This window comes from Amaranthus tricolor, chromosome 3, assembly GCF_026212465.1.
Source record: "Amaranthus tricolor cultivar Red isolate AtriRed21 chromosome 3, ASM2621246v1, whole genome shotgun sequence".
In the NCBI taxonomy this organism is placed as follows: Eukaryota; Viridiplantae; Streptophyta; class Magnoliopsida; order Caryophyllales; family Amaranthaceae; genus Amaranthus; species Amaranthus tricolor.
The window spans coordinates 3,045,589-3,066,448 of NC_080049.1; the positions used below are offsets into that span (position 1 = coordinate 3,045,589).

General features: G+C 31.4%; 2 protein-coding genes across 2 annotated transcripts; one reads left to right on the forward strand and one right to left on the reverse strand.

Moving 5' to 3' along the window:
- Positions 1-541: 541 nt before the first annotated feature.
- Positions 542-1,681, forward strand: LOC130808243 (uncharacterized). Its single transcript, XM_057673725.1, has 4 exons — positions 542-749; positions 826-1,245; positions 1,324-1,455; positions 1,595-1,681. Exons 1-4 carry the CDS (start codon positions 651-653, stop codon positions 1,679-1,681), a joined length of 738 nt encoding a protein of 245 aa, XP_057529708.1. The 5' UTR covers positions 542-650.
- Positions 1,682-4,879: 3,198 nt separating this feature from the next.
- On the reverse strand, positions 4,880-8,132 carry LOC130808132 (trans-resveratrol di-O-methyltransferase-like). The gene is made up of 2 exons (XM_057673591.1): positions 6,495-8,132; positions 4,880-5,497 (listed from the first exon to the last, which is right to left on the reverse strand). Exons 1-2 carry the CDS (start codon positions 7,281-7,283, stop codon positions 5,186-5,188), a joined length of 1,101 nt encoding a protein of 366 aa, XP_057529574.1. The 5' UTR covers positions 7,284-8,132; the 3' UTR covers positions 4,880-5,185.
- Between the last annotated feature and the right edge of the window lie 12,728 nt (positions 8,133-20,860).

The window sequence follows — 20,860 nt, forward strand, 5'->3', positions numbered from 1 at the left end:
TGAAGGATATGTCCGATGCGCTAAACGATGTTCTACCTGCCACTTCCCTCGGCCGACTACCGGTCATTATGCACCAGCACATCGATTGTGCTTTGATATCTGCGTTCGTCGAGAGGTGGCAGCCGGATACGAACACCTTCCACATGCCCTGGGGAGAGATGACGATTATGTTGCACGACGTGCAACGCATATTGGGTATTTCTATTGAAGGTTCTCTGCCGGCTGAGCCTTCGGAGGCGGAGTGGGAGGTTGGTATCACCAATCTGTTCGGGGAGCCTCTGTCTGAGCTTCGGCGTAAAGGTTCATTCACCGGCGGATGCATAACCGTTGCTGAATTGATGCGGCTGTGTCATAGGTCGCAGGCTATGGATACCCAGAAGACAGCGTACTACATGGCTGTTATCGGCTCTACCTTGTTGGCGGATAAGTCCAGAATTGGCATGCGACCTCACCCGATACTTGCCGTGAACGACGATCAGCAGGACGTGGCCTGGGGTGCGGTGACCTTGGCGTTCTTGTACAGGCAACTCGGAATGGCATCTAGGGCTGGTTGCAAGACCATTGCTGGATGCCTCACATTGCTCCAGACATGGATCTATGAGTACTTTCCCGCTTTCCGCCCTCATGCTCGCCGAGAAGATGTGCCAAACATGACTAGGGCGGAGATGTGGACACCGAAAAAACCATGTCGTGAGCTGGACAGGTTGAGGGACTGCCGCAAGGTTCTTGATTCAATGACGGAGACTCAGGTACTGTACATTACATTTTGTCATGCATGTTGTTTTCAATTTATAGTATTTTTTTGTGAACTTCGCTTGTATGCAGGTTGAATGGACTCCCTACAATTCTGCTGCTGGTGCGTTGCTGAATGATCACCCACGCACCACCGTAATCGGGGGTATCACGTGCTTTGATGTTGTGGAGGTGTATTTGCCGGAGCGGACATTGCGACAGATTGGGTTCGTGCAGGCTATTCCTCCCGCTCCTATTAGACCAGCCAAGGCTGTCCGACCGGCACACGGTACCTACTACGTGACCTTTCCTTCTGCTGCTGTATATTTGGAGGCATGGAGTAGGTTCCTCTATAGTGCCCGCCTTGTTGAGCAGGGACTTCGTCGGGCTTCTGTTCCTTTTGAGGCTGAACCTAATTACGTTGATTGGTTCAAAGTGTGCTCACACCCGTACATAGCCCCGGACGAAGGGCCTACTTCCGGTCCTGGTCCTTCTCAGAGCAGATCTGAATACGTGAGTTTTATTATCATTTTTTTTTCAGATTATTTTTGTAATGAATTAATAACGGACATTATCCTTTTGTGTTTTCAGTTCCTGAATGAATGGCCCAGTCGATTCGGTCCACTGGCAAGACTACCTGCTAAGGTTGCGGATTTGAACCCCCGTCAACGACATGCGTTAGAAATATACCAAAAGCAAAGGGAAAACTCGAAGGATGAATTTGTAATTTTCATTTGAACGCTTGTATTTTTTTTTTTTATATTTTGGATTGTAAAACTTTTAACATCGGATTTGATATTGTAAATTGTAAATATTGTTTTTATTATGTTTTCTATTTTTCTTTAAAAAAAAAATTATTCAGACGACGATCAGATTATCCGAACGACGTGACGTTCGGATTTTGACCCCCCAATTTGAAATTCCTGGGTCCGCCACTGCTCAGGCTTAGCTATATATATGCATTCTCTTGTATAATGTTGAACACAAATTCACATTCAATAAAATTCCTTTCTTTCATTCTCTCTTCTGTGCAATTGCTTAAGCTTTAACAAAACTCATTGAAAATCAAGCTCTCAAACAGTCAAAAATTGCGGATAAAATCGTCGGCCAAACTAACCAAATATCGCCGCTGCCACCACGACCAACCACCATCTCTATGGGTTCGGTGGTACTTTTACTTATATTAATGGTGGCGAAAGTGAATATTAATTTTTTATAGGGAAGGGGAAGGGGAAGGGGAATGGGTCTTTTAGATGGATGTACGGGTTTTTAGTTTTTAGTTTTTAATTTTAATTTTTTTATTTAAAAATTTTTAATTTAAATAGAAATACAACTCCAATGACATTTTTTTAAAGAAACTTATACTAATATAGAAATTCGTGTCATGCACGAAGTTATTAATATAAAAGTATTTAGAAATATAAATTTTAAATTGAGATGTAATTACATGCTATCAGTATAAAATAATAATATTTCTTATAAAATAGATAGAAGATATTAGAATATATAGCGCTTTTAATAAAAAAATGTTAATAATAATCAATTAAAGTTCTCATACTTTTTAAGACAAATATGAGAAATCTTCTAATGTTATCTTAATGATTATTTGTCATTCTTAAAATAATTTTTGATTATCATATTATGTATGTTTTGTTTCTTATGAAATATTTTAGAAATTAAAATTTTAACGGAAAAACTTTATTAATTAGCAAATACTACAACATTAAAAAACAAATATATATTCTAAGAAACTTTAATTTGAAATTTACATAGCTTTTAAAATCAAGAATATAATTTTCCATGAAAATTTAAAAGAACAAATCTTATTGTAATACTCACTCCTATTCATAGATAATGGGATATTTGCTTTTTCACATTATCCAATGCACTTATTCAATGCTTAATATTTCTTATTATACATTACGAAATATTATAAAAAGTTAATACTAATAATCTTTGCATTGAGACGAATCAAACAAGATCTCACTTGAATAAAATACAAATTAAGAGTAATAAGTGAATAGTGTCAAAAACTAAATGTCCCGTTATTTATGAATAGGAGGGAGTATAAACTAAGCATATAATTAAGGATACGTTGATGTTAACTTTGGTAAGAATTATTTTACATGAAAAATTACTGTGAGAATGACACATGAAATTTTACAGTCTTTTTATTAGATTGTTGATATGATATAGTATAAACTAATCATATATCAAGGATAATGAAGACTCAACTCCTTTAAGTGATGATAATTCAAAATAAATATTAAATTAAACAAATAAATTAACTAATTGTATTTAGTGGTTTAAGTAGATCCAAAATCATATTAGATATAAAGTGGTTAATTAATAAATAATTTTAGTCCAAAATGTGTTGAATTAAGTTTGAATTAAAATGACTTAAGTTAATTGTCTTTATTAAGATAAGGTTATATTTGAATTAAATATAAACGCGTGTTTAAGTGTTATTACACGTTTTATTATTTAAATATTTGAATAAATAATTTGCTTGGCAAACAAGTTTTACTAATTATAGGTTTTCCTATAAGTGTGGAGATATTTTTAACCTTACCTAAAAATAGGAAAAGGAATTTAAATTAAGCTAAAATGTAGGAACTTAAAATGGCTTATATTTTCACGTTAACATCATTTGAATTATTGAATTTTAAATATCATGTATGAATATTAACGTGACAGCACATTAAAGAACTAAAATAGCCAAAAATAATATCAAAAACGTGTTCGAACAAGTCTTAAGTGGAGTGTTAGTTTTGCTTGAGTCTCAAGGTTTTGAAGATTGGCCCAATTGATCAGATTGGCGATATTATCGGATGAAGTTTCCTTAGTTTGCAAGACTATGTTGATTGTTGAGCGTTAAATTTATTGTTGTTATTATACTTTCTTTTTCTGATACTTGTTAATTTCTAACCAGATCAAATCAACGATCCATATTCAACTTTAATTGAACACACGGATTTATACTAACAGTCGTTCGATTAAGACTCCAAATCAACCGTCAATTCTCAAAACCACCGTTGCATTTCAATGAATTCAGTCTTTGCGTCCCCCAATTGCTTACAACCTACCTCCGTAGTCCGTATCGCCCAATCCTCCAACACTACATCACCGCCAATGGCTACAACCTGCCTCCCTATTGCTCAACCCTCCACCACCATATTACCATCAGCAACTAGTAGTCCGTCGTCACTACCACGAGCACCAACACGGATGTTTCTAGTAAAGAAGGGTTCCGAATCTCATAAATTATAGGTTTTTGCTAATTGTTTGTTCAAATTTTAGGATATTGCAATTTGGTTTTTTTTTTTTTTTTTTTTGTTTAAATTCAATTTGTACTGTATGCTATTAATCGTTGAATTTGAGTTGTTGTTTTGGTTTGGATGATATCAGTAAATTTTATGATTTAATTATGAGATGAACATTGCAGCCTTTGATTTTTTCTTGTCATTGATATTTTTGGTCTGAAACTTTTTGATTTTTTTCATTGATTTTTCATTGCTTTTTTAATTGAATTTTTCATTTTTTTTTTGGGGTTTGAACATCCATCTTAGATACATAGGCAAGTATTATAGGCTCAAGGCCATTGATTTTTACGGCCTTTGCTAATTGAAAAGAAAGCTAAGTAATTGTCGTTGGGTATTTAGCGCAGATTTCCATTTAGTACTTACCAATTAATTACATAATCTAATTTGGTTTTTAATATTACTTCCTCCGAATCATTTTAGTTGTCCCATTTCCGTATTTGGCAAAGTCATTTTAGTTGTTACATTTTTATTTTTGTCAATCTTTTTTTCCCTAAATATCCTTAGTTCACAGACGTAATTACGAATATACCCCCATATACCTTACTTACCCAACTACCCTTCACTACTTACCTTCACTATTTACTCTTTTTAATAGACTCCACACCATCCTTAATAACCGTGCGCAAGCAAATGGAACAACTAAATTGGTTCGGAGGAAGTATTATTTAAATGACATGTCAGTGCCATCTCATAAGCCACCTCATGTGGGTAAGCTACCCGGTAGGTGTATGTAGTCAAGCCGCCCTGTCTAATTGCAATAAATTAGTAGCATAGAGATCAAAAATGGTGTTTTAAAAGAAAAATTTTGATATTTCCTGATAAATGAAGATAGAGAGTAAATTAGAAAGAAAATGCTATTATATTGAAAATAATCTTGCATACAATTAAACTTTATACCATTATCACCCCACATTACTTTAACTTTAGCATTAAATTGTTGAGCAATCATGAAAAAAAATTCTAAATATCTTATAAACCTTAATTTTGTGAAATAAGAGATACATCCACCCAGTTCTAGAATTATTGCAAGAAATTTAATAAGATTGAAAAACATAATACGTTGACAATGAGCTTGCAAATATCAATACTCAATTGTGGATTAAAAATAATTTATCGAAATGATAAACATTTTAAGGATAGAGTTCAATGACAGATCTTACACCCAAAATCGGAAGAACCTTATAATCACTAAAATCAGCTTGTTGAAATAGTTTTTTGAATTGTTGTTCAGTTCTTTCCTTTCCATCTCCACACATTGACATCATCAGCATATCAAATAAATACTTTGTATTAGACTCCTTTGATATGATATGATCATTTTCAGATTCCACCACAATATCTATGATTATTACTTTCCCTCCTTTGTTTTTGGTAGAGATCGCTTCTTTGCACTGTTTTAGAATCTTTATGCAATCTTTATCACTCCAATCATGTAGTATCCACTGCAACATATTAAAAACACGCTTACATTGCAACTAATTAATCATGTTACCTAATTAATATCGAATTTTATTTTTAAAAAGTTGTAAAAACTAACTTTATGAATATATCTTTGTAACAAATTAGTCAAAAATGCATCTATAATTTAATTTATTACTCTCTTGGCCTCTTTGATAATCAGTATTAAATAATGCTAATGATAATGAAAATTTAGTGTAATTTTTGAAAATTTGATTTTAAGTTTGTGGTCATGCTTGTTGTACTTCAATCATCTTATTTTTTTTTACAAAATTCATTCCAATGCATTATTATTAGAAGAAGTGGTATTAGACGGTAATGAAAAGTTATGAACAATTTTTTTTTTTTATTATCAACTATTCATTACCATGGGAATGAGATGTTAAATTTCATGAAAATTTACTCTACAAATTATTCTCATTAGTCATTACCGCTATTTAATGTTTCATTTTTTTCGATTTACAGCCACCAAAATATCAAAATTTATAGATTCTGACCAAAAACACATAACTCCGACCACTTAATCTAAAATTCCGACCGCCAAAATAATCGGAATTCTGTGTTTCGGCCTGAACTTGCAAACTTTAATAGTTTGATGGCTGTGATTCGCAAAAAATAAACATTGAAGCTGTGATTCGTAAAAATGCTAAACGTTAAGGTTGTAATTTACAAATTATTCTATTGTAATTGATTTCATAAACTGAATAACACTTCCGACCATAAGGAATTTATAAAATTATTAAAATAAAGTTAGTGAAAGATTTGTAAGATTCAAAAAATATTATTAAAATATTAAAATGAAGATGAATAAAATTATTTTTACAAAATATATAATATAAATAAAAATATTTTTTGTAGGGACAATAAATAAAACATTTCAACGAAATGCAAACTTCTTTTAAGTAACGGAGGGGAGCAGTAAGTGTAATCATAAATCAAATCTTAGCTTCCCCATAAGTGCAATAAAGAATTTAGTCTGACCTTAAGTAAGACAGCATCAGCATGAGGAACAGCTTCAAACATATCACCTGCTACAAACTTAACATTACTTGAAGCTTTCTCCTGTAATCCTTGGACAACATGTGGTAAGTCAAGAACACTGCACTTCAGCCATGGATAAGCCTCAGTAATGGCCTTAACAGTAGTCCCATTACCACCCCCTACATCCACCAACGTTTCAATACCCTCAAATATGCCCTTAAAACTCTTGTTATTCACCAACAAGCTTGTTACGAATCTCGAATCACATTCCATGGCTTCATTAAAACTCTGATTAAACTTAGAATCATGGATCATATGCTCCCAGAAACTCATTCCATTTAAAACATGGAAGGAGGATTCTGCGCCATTTTGGAACCAGCTTGTGAGATGATGAGATGGATCAGTTATTACTGGGTCTAGTTGTATAAGAGCTAATGGATATTGAGTAAGTGGGTGGTTTTTAAGCAGGAGTTGGGAGCTCAATGTAAGATCAAACCCATATCCTCCATCTTGTAGAAGTTTCTTGGAGAAGAAGTTAGAGGATTCTAGAATACGCATTAGACGATTAAGGGAAGGAATGTTATTGGGGTGAATTGGAAGAGAAGTGGCTAGTTCATTTAAAGACATAGGTTTGCCATGTTTATGAATGGTATCTGGAATGCCAAGTTGAAGGACACACTTTAAGGCCATGGATTTGAAGTAGTACAAAGAATGTTTCCATATGTGACGTTGTGCTTCTAATAGCTCTTTTGCATTATCTTCATTAATTGTAAAGGTAGGTAAATCCATTTGTTTGTATTACAACTTACTAGTTCTATTGGCTAGTGCTTTTCATCTATTACGAGTTTCATTATTTATATAGATAATAAAGAGTAGAACTACACACATTTCTAAGGCGCTAACTTGATCAGGATGGGGCATTGTTATATATCGCCACTCCTAATGAAATTACGAATTTGCACCTGAACTTAAAACTTGTTTAACAAATGTAAATCGCATTTAATAACACTATTATCACTTTAAAAACATTAAATTTAAAGTTTAAACGTAATCCCGAACATTTTTATCGCGACCCTATATATATTGAATTTTCAGACGCGCCCTTGTATGATATACGAATTCAAACACGGTACTATCTCTCTAAAAACTCTCTAAAAACGTTCTTCAATTTTAAACAAGCTGTTAGTTGGAATCGATTAACTATGGCTAACGAAAGTGACTATGAATCGAATCCGGTACGTACTTTAATCGATTTAAATCGGTGTATTTTTTTTTTAAAAAAAGGAAGTCGCAAAAACTGGGCGAGTGAACCATGGTTGAGTCGCACAAAACGTGCGAGTAGACCACGGTTCAGTCGCACAAAACGTGCGACTGGACCGTCGTCCACTCACACGTTTTGTGCGACTCCACCGTGGTCCACTCGCACGATTTGTGCGACTCCACCGTGGTCTGCTCACGGTTTTTGTGCGACTGGTTTTTTTTTCTTTTTTTATTATTTACATTATTATTTAAATTATTATACGTCTTAGTAAATTATTATTATTAGTATTATTATTAATATTATTATAATATTATTATTATTATTATTATTATTATTATTATTATTATTATTATTTGTATTTTATTATTATTATTATTATTATTATTATTATTATTATTATTATTATTATTATTATTATTATTATTATTATTATTATTATTATTATTTTTAGTATTATTATTATTATTATTATTAATTTTTGTTATTATTATTATTATTGATGTAAGTAATTTATATTATTAACATTACTATTATTTTGTTAATATTTATTTAAATAATTTATAATTATATGTTATTTTTATTATTTTTTTATTATTTAATATTAATTTTTTTATTATTATTATAGTTATTTTATTATAGTTTTTGTATTGTTATTATTTTAATATTAATTATTTAAGTAAATTTAATTTTTAATTAATATTAATTTGTATTACGAATATTTTAATATTAATTATTAAAGTAATTTATAATTTTTATTTATTATTGAATGTTTTTATTATTAATGTTTGTATCTATAATTTTTTAATGATCTAATGTATGGTTTGTTTCATATTTCAAATTTGCAGGACTTTGAAAACTTAGAAGACAACGTAGATTATTCCGGTAGATTAGTTACGGATAGGGAATTTGATTCCTTAGACGAATTACATAGTTGGGCCGATGCGATAGCAATAACAATTGGTTTTCAATTTACACGTGCTTCTTATAAACAAAAAGAAGGACGTTCTAGAGTTAGTGTGTATTTAAGATGTCACCGCTATCGTAATATTATGGGTGATTTAAATATTCTAGATAATGCTGCTCGAGCTGGATCTAAAAGTAGAAGTTGTGAGTGTAAATTTTTGATTGTAGCAAGTAGTCGTAAACCAGGAGAAAACCTTGGACGGTAAGGGTGTGTCCAGGAGGTCGTGATTTTTTACTGTTTCCATGGCCTAATCACATCTGGCACATTCTTCGTCCTTACTTGTTTGATTGGATTGATGTCTTAGGTGATGGTAACTGTGGATTTAGAGCTATTGCCGCCACAGAGTTGGGAGGCGAGGAGGCATGACCTCTTTTAAGACGTCCTATGTGTATGGATATGCAAATGAACAGAGACCAATACCTAAGTTTGTATCTATCGCAGGAGTCGTTAGTCGATGCTATATTCAAAATTGGTTCACACAGCAATGGACCTGCTCCTTATATTCACTGGATGGATGCACTGATGGCATTGTACTCTGCAGCAACGTTTCTTGACATTGGCATTGCTTATTATAGTTCTGCTGACGGTAATCCGTTGTACAACTGTTTGGTTCTTCCGTTAAGGAAGCATGTTTTGTGTGACTGAGCCGCGGTAGAGTCGCGGGTTTCGTGCGAGTGACCCACGGTGGGCTCGCAGATTCCGTGCGGCTGGCCCATTTTTTTAATATTTTTTTTTCGTTTTTTTAAAAATTTAATATAATATGATTCGAATAAATATTATCTCGATTATTTGTTTGCGGATTGAATTTCTTAGTTTTTGCTTCAAAAATTTTATGTTGTAATTTTGTTTTTTAAGTGTGATAAAGGAGTTATTTAGTGATGTTAGAGTATAAATAAGAAATTTTAAGTCCAGTGGCAAATTCGTAATTTTTTAAAGTCCAGGGACAAATTCGTAATTTCATTGACGGGGTGGCGATAAAATGAAAGGGGTGGCGATGTTTAAGGATTGAGAAAAAAAAAGGCAGAATAATACCCTCATCACGAGGATATGAAAAGATGATGTAAAATCATTAATATAAGTAACGTACGTGCTAGTTTGCTCTTTTGTGTTCTTAATAAAGCATTCTAAGCTACATGGTAATGTAATTAAAAGTCGTGTTGTTGATGTACTACGTTGTTTAGTTTGATTGATATTGGAATTTGGAACCCAACATGAAATTTTTATGTATTCTCTTTCAAATAGTCGATCATTAAATGCGTTGAAAATAGATCGGATAATTTGAAATTTATTTGATCAAGTAACCGAATTCAATATGACCCGATTTCAAAAATGATTTACAGTCATGTAATAAACAATATAGACAGAAAACACGATTTCAAACAGACCCGAAATTAACTAGGTAACCCGAATGAACACCTGATTTTACAATCATGTGTGTTGCCCCAAAAACAATTGTGACATACTTCCTCCACTCTATTATACTATTACTTCACTTTATTATTATGCAATTCAATGTGCTATCTTAATCGTTTATATCATGAGCTATACATAACTAATACACGATAAAATATGGAGCACAATCAATGGTACACGATAAAATATATTATGGTTCAAGTCATTGGGCGTGTCTGAGTGGAGTCTTGTTCTATAGCGGGTCTAACATGAGTTTAGGGTGGGTTTTTGTTTGGAAACATTTGACCTAAATTTAAACTTAATTATTTTTTAGACTCAGAGTCAGAATCAAACTTAAACCTATACTCAATAAGTTTTAAATTAAACCCAAATTTTAACATACATTAAAATTTGGGTAAACTCTAGAGCGAATTTAATATTACAATTTTTGACCATCCTTAATAATAAGGCTTAGGAGTATCTTAGCTTCAATGAATAAAGCTTTGCAAGAACATTTTACTATTTCACAAATTTTTATATGAGACAGTTTTATCATGAGACGGACTTCATATTACCATGAGATGGGTTTTATATAAAGGTTAAATAACCAAATAATACAAATTATTAACATATAAGCTTTTTTCTTAAGGTGATTTCATTGAAAAATGTTCTCTCATAAGAGTAACACCATTTGAAGTTGATGTCGATAAGATGAGAATCAATAATGAACGTTTTTGGCCTTATTTAAATTTGAGTGTGGATAAGATTGTAAGGGCAATCACCGATGAAAGTTTTTAGCCACAAAAGAATTAGTACAAGTACTCCTGAAAATTATTACAAAGGAAAAAATGAACGTGCTTGTATTATCTATTAACTCAGTGAATGCAGCTAATTTGACTGTGCACATTCTCTTTACTCTCTCCTTGAAGAGAACAGCTGTTAATCCTGTCTTGTGCGAGATACTGTGAGTGTCCTTACCTTTTACCTTTTATGCTTTGAGTTATATTTTAAAATCTTACTTAATTATAGCTATATTTATTTTTGATATAATGTAAATACTAAACTCACATTGTTGTATATGGATTGAGATGTTTGGTGAAGAACAATAAACAAACATATGCACAAAGAACACACAAAAACAAAGTACAACACCAAAGAGCAACAACAAGATTTATGAGGTACCTAAAGATACCTCCCCCTCAAACAAGGATTACTTTCATTAATATATCACTATACACTAATGATAAGCCACACACAAGCTCTGAGAACACTCTCTCAAAGTAAAGATTGAACCTTTAATGTCAATCTCACACAAACTTGCAAATACAAAGAAGAAGAACTCTAATAGTTGAAACCCTAGTTGCCTATGTTGTATTTTCTATATGTATTTTCTCCTAGTATACCCGCAGTGAGAGTAGAGGGATGAGACTGTGGTGGGTCATATCACTGGGTATGATAGAAGTAAATACATTAGAAATGTTGAATTATCAGATCATAATCAAAAGGTAGGATTATTTGCAGCATATGAGTAAAATATTGGATTATTTTCGACAATTTTCCTTTGATTTATAAAAATTAGTTAAAAGAAATTTACATTGAGTTGAATCAAATAACACTAGTGGAAAAAACATCATTTGCTGCGGTTTTTTTGCCATTATTTGCTGCGATTTTGGCCCCCAGCAATTGTGATAGCAGCAAATGTCGTACTTTAATTGCTGCGGTTCAAAATCGCAGCAAATATGGGACTTATTTGCTGCGGTCATGGGAAAAAACCGCAGCAAATAAAGAGTGTTATTTGCTGCGGTCAAGGGCCAAAACCGCAGCAAATAACACACTTTATTTGCTGCGGTCATGGGCAATAACCGCAGCAACTACCTCTTTTTTTTTTTTTCTTTTTCTGTTTTATCTTTATAATAATGCAATAATAATACAATGTAATAACAGTGATTAATCCAATGATAATCACATTAATCAACATTATAATAATGCAATAGTAATAATAAACTCTCGCTCGTATATATAATATAATATTACGTACATATATATATATATATATATATATATATATATATATATATATATATATATATATATATATATATATATATATATATATATATATATATATATATATATATATATATATATATATATATATATATATATATATATATATATATATATATATATACATTAAAGTATAAAAAATAATCTACTATAATTACAATTTATCAAGGACAAATATTAGCAAGATGCACGGCAATCTTGTCTTTTAATTCGCGCATCTCTTCACTTCTCAAAGGGCGTGTTTCCCTCGGAATGTCGTTTAAAACCTATATATAATATTTAAATAAAAGATTAATATTAACATTAGATTATACCAATAATATATTTAATTAAGAACGTAACAAATACTTACGGCATCTATATTTTCGACTCCAAAGTCCTTCACGGAATTTATAATATCGTCCATAAACTTCAGCGCATAGTAGCCGCAGTCAACGGAAGAAGAAGGTTGTTGAAAGCACTAAGAGAGAATAGATGTTAGTGTCAAAAACGGTTAAAAACGCATAAAATCGCAACTTAACACGTAAATTCTAGAATATGACTATTTTTTAAATTCTAACAACTTCTACACAATAATATATACCAAATAGTGTTGTGTGCCAAGTTTCGTGCAAAACAAACAAAGTTTGAGCTACTTTACGTGTGAAATTGACAAAAACGCTTAAAAACCCTTAAAATCGCAACTTAACACCTAATTTCTAGCATATGACTATTATTTTCAATTCTAACCATTTCAACACAATAATATATGCCAAATAGTGTTGTGTGCCATGTTTCGTGCATAACAAACCATGTTTGACCTACTTTACACGCGAAATTGACAAAAACGCTTAAAAATCTTTAAAATCGCAACTTAACTTCTAATTTCTAGCATATGCCAAATTGAACTTTGACTTAATGTTGAAAATTGTCAACACTGTTGTTAGTTTGGTGAACTTTGTACATCCAGGGTATAAAGGCTTTTGAGAAGCCTCTGTCAACAAGTCAAAAACACGAGGACGTTTTCCTAACTCATCCTCGACTCCCTCCATCATCTCATCAACACGATCCACATCCTCATCGACATTCTCTTCATCTGTCCCATACCCATCAACATGATCTACTACATCCTCATTGACATCGACCACATTATTGACGTCCTCAACAACACTTTTCTCTTTGTAAACTCCCTCCTCACCATGCCAAACCCAAACATGATATTGAGGCCTAAACCCACGTCGAAGTATGTGCTCCCTAAGGATATCAACACTATCTACCTTTGATACATTGCCACAACTGACACATGGGCAATAAAAACCAACTCCCCCGTCCTAACTTGATGTTCAACCGCAATACTACAAAATTCTAATACGCCATTAATAAATTCCGACGATTCAATGCTTCCATACATCCAAGAACGATCGTTTGTCATCCTAATTAGTGTGATTAATTGATTCAAAACAAAACAATAATTAATAATATTCATATAAAAACAATAAAAATTAATAATTAATAATGTTTTTTAAGATTGTTAATGATGACTTGTAGGTGATTACTTTATAACTATAATTGGTCACTTTAGAATTGCTACAAATTATTTGAAGGTACTTAAACTCTTTGATTATAATAATCTTTCTAAAAATTTTAAAAAAAATAAAATTTAAAGTTATAATTGACTTTAATATACATCAAATTATATAACCTAATATTGATCTTATTTGAAAATTTATGATACTAGCTACAAACTAGACGTAGAGTACAAACAAGCATAAGTCCAATTCACCCTTAAAATCCGGTCTAGTGGCTTATCAATGAACTCCAACAACATAAACGAATCATACAATATTAAACGAACAAGAAACTTAAAAATTAAAAATACTTTCTGAACAAAAAATTATTTACTCCACAAATAATAATATACTAGTATTATTTATCAACTAGGAGTATTATTATTTTGTATTAACTATATATTAGAAATAACATGAAAAATAAGAATGCAATATTAATATTTTCATATTAAAATTTCACCTATTTCCCTAACCCTCAAGCAAATAAATACAATCATTAAAATACTAGATACTCACTTGAATTCAAAACAATTATTTCATTTATGTAAAATCAGTATTTTATGTAAAATCTATAAGTTGAAACATAGTAAAGTAAAATTTTATTTAATTCGTTAAAATTTAAATTTTATTAATATTAATTTTTAATAATTTTTAAAACATACACAACTAAAAATATTTAAAATCGAAATAATTAAATCAGATAAATTGTGAAAAACAAATATGACAACAACAAGAACAGAAGCAAATTTAAGCATTTAGACAACAACAAGAACAAGAACAGAAGCAAGGATTTACAACAACAAGAACAACAAGATTATATTCGATTTTTTACAACAAGAATAAGCAACAAGAACAACAACGTAACAAGATTTTTTACAAGAACAACAACAACAAGAAGATGAACAAAAACATAATTATATTCGATGAACAGCAACAAGAACAGCAACAAAATTCGAAGTTGGTTCAAAATAAAAATAAGGTAATTAATTTAGGTTTTTTTTAGATATTTATCACACGTACAGTAGATGAACAGAAGCAACAAGAACAGCAACAAAACAGAAGCAACAAGTAGGTTTATGAAAATTCGAAGTTTGATGATGAACAAGAACAGAAGCAAGGATTTACCTTCAAAACACAAGTTTGATGATGTACAGTAGATGAACTGAAGCAACAAGAACAGCAACAAGTTTGTGAAGATGAATAGCAACAAGTTTGTGAAGATGAACAGCGACAAGTTTGTGAAGATGAACAGCAACGAACACAAATGAAGATGAATAACAACAAATGAATAAAACAGCGTTTGTGAAAATGATGATGAACACAAGATGAAGCAAATTAGTCTTATACGTTTGTGAAGATGTAGAAGAGGAACGAAAAGCAAATGAAGATGAAGCGTTTTTTCAATGAACAACTGTACTGTATAACGTATTTGAGAAGATATGCGAAATAAAAAGAAACTGGCGGGTTTTTGTCCAACGGTCATTTGCTGCGGTTCACAACAAAACCGGAGCAAATAATCTAATTTTGAAGGGTTATTTGCTGCGGTTGTGGAAGAACCGGAGCAATTAAGCTAATTTTGAAGGGTTATTTGCTACGGTTGTGGCAAAACCGCAGCAATTAATGCATGATGCTAGGGTATTTGTTGCGGTCATAGGGTTAACCGCAACAATTAGAGTATCTTTTTTTTAATACGTTTTCCTATTTTTTGCTGCTAATACACAAAAACCGCAGCAAATAATGAGCAGCAAATACATTTTTTTCCACTAGTGTAAGATACATTCACTTGAATATGTTTTCACTTATAAATTAAGAATTAAATATCAATTAAAATTTACATAATCAATAATTAGTGCCCATAAAGCAAATGAGAACTTGGTGCTAAATAAAGGGTAATTAAACAGTTTTTCTTGTAGGCATGGTTATTATAATCACGATTCTGATCTACGATTTTACGATCCAAAAACAAGCGAACGATTTGAAGCGTAGGTAGAATCTTACGATTCTAATTACAATAAAATTTGTAGAGGTAGAATCATAACACGATTCTACGATTCTACGATCATAACACGGTTTGTACGACTGAGCCGCGGTCGAGTCCCGGGTTTCGTGCGACTTACCCGCGGTGGGCTCGCGGATTTCGTGCGACTGGCCCCTTTATTTATATATATTTTTTTTGTTTTTTTTAAATTTAAAATAATACGATCCAATAAAAATTACCTCGATTATTTGTTTACGGATTGAATTTCTTAGTTTTTGCTCCAAAAATTTTATGTTGTAATTTTGTTTTCTAAGTGTGATAAAGGAGTTATTTAGTGAGGTTAGAGTATAAATAAGAAATTTTAAGTCCAGTGGCAAATTCGTAATTTTTTAAAGTCCTGGGGAAATTCGTAATTTCATTGAGGGGATGGCGATAAAATGAAAAGGGTGGCGATGTTTAAAGATTAAGAAAAAAAAAGGCAGAATAATACCCTCATCACGAGGATATGATAAGACGATGTAAAATGTATTCTCTTTCAAATAGTCCATCATTAGATGTGTTCAAAATAGATCGAATAATTTGAAATTTATTCGACCAAGTAATCGAATTCAATATGACCGGATTTCAAAAATAATTACAGTCATGTAATAAACAATATGGACACAAACACGATTTCAAACAGACCCGAAATTAACTGGGTAACCCGAATGAACACCTGATTTAACAATCATGTATGTTGCCCCAAAAACAAATGTGACCTACTTCCTCAACTCTATTATACTGTTATTTCACTTTATTATTATGCAATTCCATGTGCTATCTTAATTGTTTATATCATGAGCTATACATAACTAATACACGATAAAATATGGAGCACAATCAATGGTACACGATAAAATATATTATGGTTCAAGTCATTGGGCGTGTCTGAGTGGAGTCTTGTTCTATAGCGCGTCTAACATGAGTCTAGGGTGGGTTTATGTTTGGAAACATTTGACCTAAATTTAAACTCATTTATTTTTTAGACTCAAAGTCAGAATCAAACTTAAACCTATACTCAATAAGTTTCAAATTAAACCCAAATTTTAACATACATTAAAATTAGGGTAAATTCTAGAGCGAATTTAAAATTACAATTTTTGACCATCCCTAATAATAAGGCTTAGGAGTATCTTAGCTTCAATGAATAAAGCTTTGTAAGAACATTTTACTATTTTACAAATTTTTATATGAAACAGTTTTATCATGAGACGGACTTCATATTACCATGAGATGAGCTTTATATAAAGGATAAATAGCCAAATAATACAAATGATTAACATATAAGCTTTTTTTTAAGGTGATTTCATCAAAAAATGTTCTCTCACAACAGTAACACCATTTAAAACTGAATATGAAGTTTGGGCATACAATTTGAAGTTGATGTCGATAAGATGAGAATCAATAATGAACGTTTTTGGCCTTATTTAAATTTGAGTGTGGATAAGATTGTAAGGGCAATCACCAATGAAAGTTTTTAGCCACAAAAGAATTAGTACAAGTACTTGTGAAAATTATTACAAAGGAAACAATGAACGTGCTTGGATTATCTGTTAAATCAGTGAAAGCAGCTAATCTGACTGTGCATATTCTCTTTACTCCCTCCTTGAGCAGAACAGCTGTTATTTGTCCGAATCTTTAGAAAAAAACTTCTCACCCGAATCCTGTCTTGAGCGAGATACTGTGAGTGTCCTTACCTTTTACCTTTTATGCTTTGAGTTATATTTTAAAATCTTACTTAATTATAGCTATATTTATGTTTGATATAATTTAAATACTAAACTCACATTGTTGTGTATGGATTGAGATGTTTGGTGAAGAACAATAAACAAACATATGCACAAAGAACACACAAAAACAAAGTACAACACCAAAGAGCAACAACAAGATTAATGAGGTACCTAAAGATTTAATATAATATGATTCGAATAAAAATTAACTCTATTATTTGTTTGCGGATTGAATTTCTTAGTTTTTGCTCCAAAAATTTTATGTTGTAATTTTGTTTTTTAAGTGTGATAAAGGAGTTATTTCTTAGTAATCGAATTCAATATGATCGGATTTCAAAAATAATTACAGTCATGTAATAAACAATATGGACAAAAAAACGATTTCAAACAGACCCGAAATTAACTGGGTAACCCGAAGGAACACCTGATTTAACAATCATGTATGTTGCCCCAAAAACAATTGTGACATACTTCCTCCGCTCTATTATACTGTTATTTCACTTTATTATTATGCAATTCAATGTGCTATCTTAATCGTTTATATCATGAGCTATACATAACTAATACACGATAAAATATGGAGCACAATCAATGGTACACGATAAAATATATTATGGTTCAAGTCATTGGGCGTGTCTGAGTGGAGTCTTGTTCTATAGCGGGTCTAACATGAGTCTAGGGTGGGTTTATGTTTGGAAACATTTGACCTAAATTTAAACTCAATTATTTTTTAGACTAAGAGTCAGAATCAAACTTAAACCTACACTCAATAAGTTTCAAATTAAACCCAAATTTTAACATACATTAAAATTTGGGTAAATTCTAGAGAGAATTTAATATTACAATTTTTGACCATCCCTAATAATAAGGCTTAGGAGTATCTTAGCTTCGATGAATAAAGCTTTGTAAGATCATTTTACTATTTCACAAATTTTTATATGAGACAGTTTTATCATGAGACGGACTTCATATTACCATGAGATGAGCTTTATATAAAGGATAAATAGCCAAATAATACAAATGATTAACATATAAGCTTTTTTTTAAGGTGATTTCATCGAAAAATGTTCTCTCACAAGAGTAACACCATTTTAAACTGAATATGAAGTTTGGGCATACAATTTGAAGTTGATGTCGATAAGATGAGAATCAATAATGAACGTTTTTGGCCTTATTTAAATTTGAGTGTGGATAAGATTGTAAGGGCAATCACCAATGAAAGTTTTTAGCCACAAAAGAATTAGTACAAGTACTTGTGAAAATTATTACAAAGGAAACAATGAACGTGCTTGGATTATCTGTTAAATCAGTGAAAGCAGCTAATCTGACTGTGCACATTCCCTTTATTCCCTCCTTGAGGAGAGCAGCTCGACCAGACGCTCGGTCGAGCAAAGAGTGGCTCGACCGGTCGAGCGAGAGTGGTTCGGTTGAGCAACGGGTCGAGCAATGTGTGCAGAACAAGTCAGTAGCTTCTCTGGAAGCTCGCTCGACCGAGCGAGGTAGTGGCTCGGGTCGAGCGGAAGTTTAGAAGGCTACATTGGATTCTGATATTCGTCAGAATGTGAAATGGCTATGCAATTATGTGGTGCATTACTTCTATTGTTTATTGTAATGTTTATTGTCATAGTTAATTGGATGTTAATTGTGGTTTATGGTGATTTATGAGGGAATACTAAGGGTGATGAATGCCTTGCCTATAAATAGGATTCATCACCCATAGTAACAAAACACCACAAACACACATATTGTTGAGAGGGCTATTGCATTGTTAGAAACTTGAGAGTGTTCTTACTTTGCTTTAGTATTTGTGGTCTTGAGAGATTGTTCTCAAGACAAGGGAGTTTATTATACTTGTAATTGTTGAATTCATTATAATAAACTATATTTGAGGGGGAGGTATTCAAGATACCTCATAAACACTTGTGTTCTCATTTTGCATTATATTTTTCATTTGTTTTTCTTTGTTGAACCTCTTTGAGGCTTGCGCTTACAGATATAATTTAAATACTAAACTCACATTGTTGTATATGGATTGAGATGTTTGGTGAAGAACAATAAACAAACATATGCACGAAGAACACACAAAAACAAAGTACAACACCAAAGAGCAACAACAAGATTTATGAGGTACCTAAAGATACCTCCCCCTCAAACAAGGATTACTTTCATTAATATATCAATATACACTAATGATAAGCCACACACAAGCTCTGAGAACACTCTCTCAAAGTAAAGATTGAACCTTTAATGTCAATCTCACACAAACTTACAAATACAAAGAAGATTGAACCTTTAATATCCATTGCAACATATTAAAAAACGCTTACATTGCAATTAATTAATCATGTTACCTAATATCGAATTTTATTTTTTAAAGTTGTAAAAACTAACTTTATGAATATATCTTTTGTAACAAATTAGTCAAAAATGCATCTATCATTTAATTTATTACTCCCTTGGCCTGTTTGATAATCAGTATTAAATAATGGTAATGATAATGAAAATTTAGCGTAATTTTTAAAAATCTTATTTTAAGTTTGTGGTCATGCTTGTTGTACTTCAATCATCTTATTTTTTCACAAAATTCATTCCAATGCATTATTATTTAGAGAAGTGGTATTAGACGGTAATGAAAAGTTATGAACAAAATTTTTTTTGATTATCAACTATTTATTACCATGGGAATGAGATGTTACATTTAATAAAAATTTAATCTACTAATTATTCTCATTAGTCATTACCGCTATTATGAATGGATGATAATTTAAAGAATTTTACTACAAAAGTTAAGTTGCCTTGCTTAAACAAAAGAGAAATGAGAACAGAGCTGAAATAACACTTCTAGAGTAAAATCATAAATATCACTGAAAGAATTGTAAAGTGATAAATACAATGACAGTTGATAACTTTTTTAACATTTGCCAAATATCTCGATTTTTTCAGAATACTTTGATTAAAAATACTAAAATAGTGTAATTAGTGAAAATTCATGCACAAAAAACTCAACAACTTATATCTTTGGAAGAAGAGTTTATATCTTAATTTTGAAATATTTATATAACCTTCATTGTATAATTTTAGGAAAAAAATTTAATTTTACAAAATTTTACAAAATTTAATTTTACAAAAGTTTAAAGTTTAACACTTTTGCCAATTACAGCTTTAATGTTTCATTTTTTTTCGAATTACAATCACCAAAATAACAAAATTTATAGATTCAGACCAAAAACACATAACTCCGATCACTTAATCTAATATTCCAACCACCAAAATAATCAGAATTCTGTGTTTTGGCCTGAACTTGCAAACTTTAATATTTTGATGGCTGTAATTCGCAAAAAATAAACATTGAAGTTGTGATTCGTAAAAATGCTAAACGTTAAGGTTG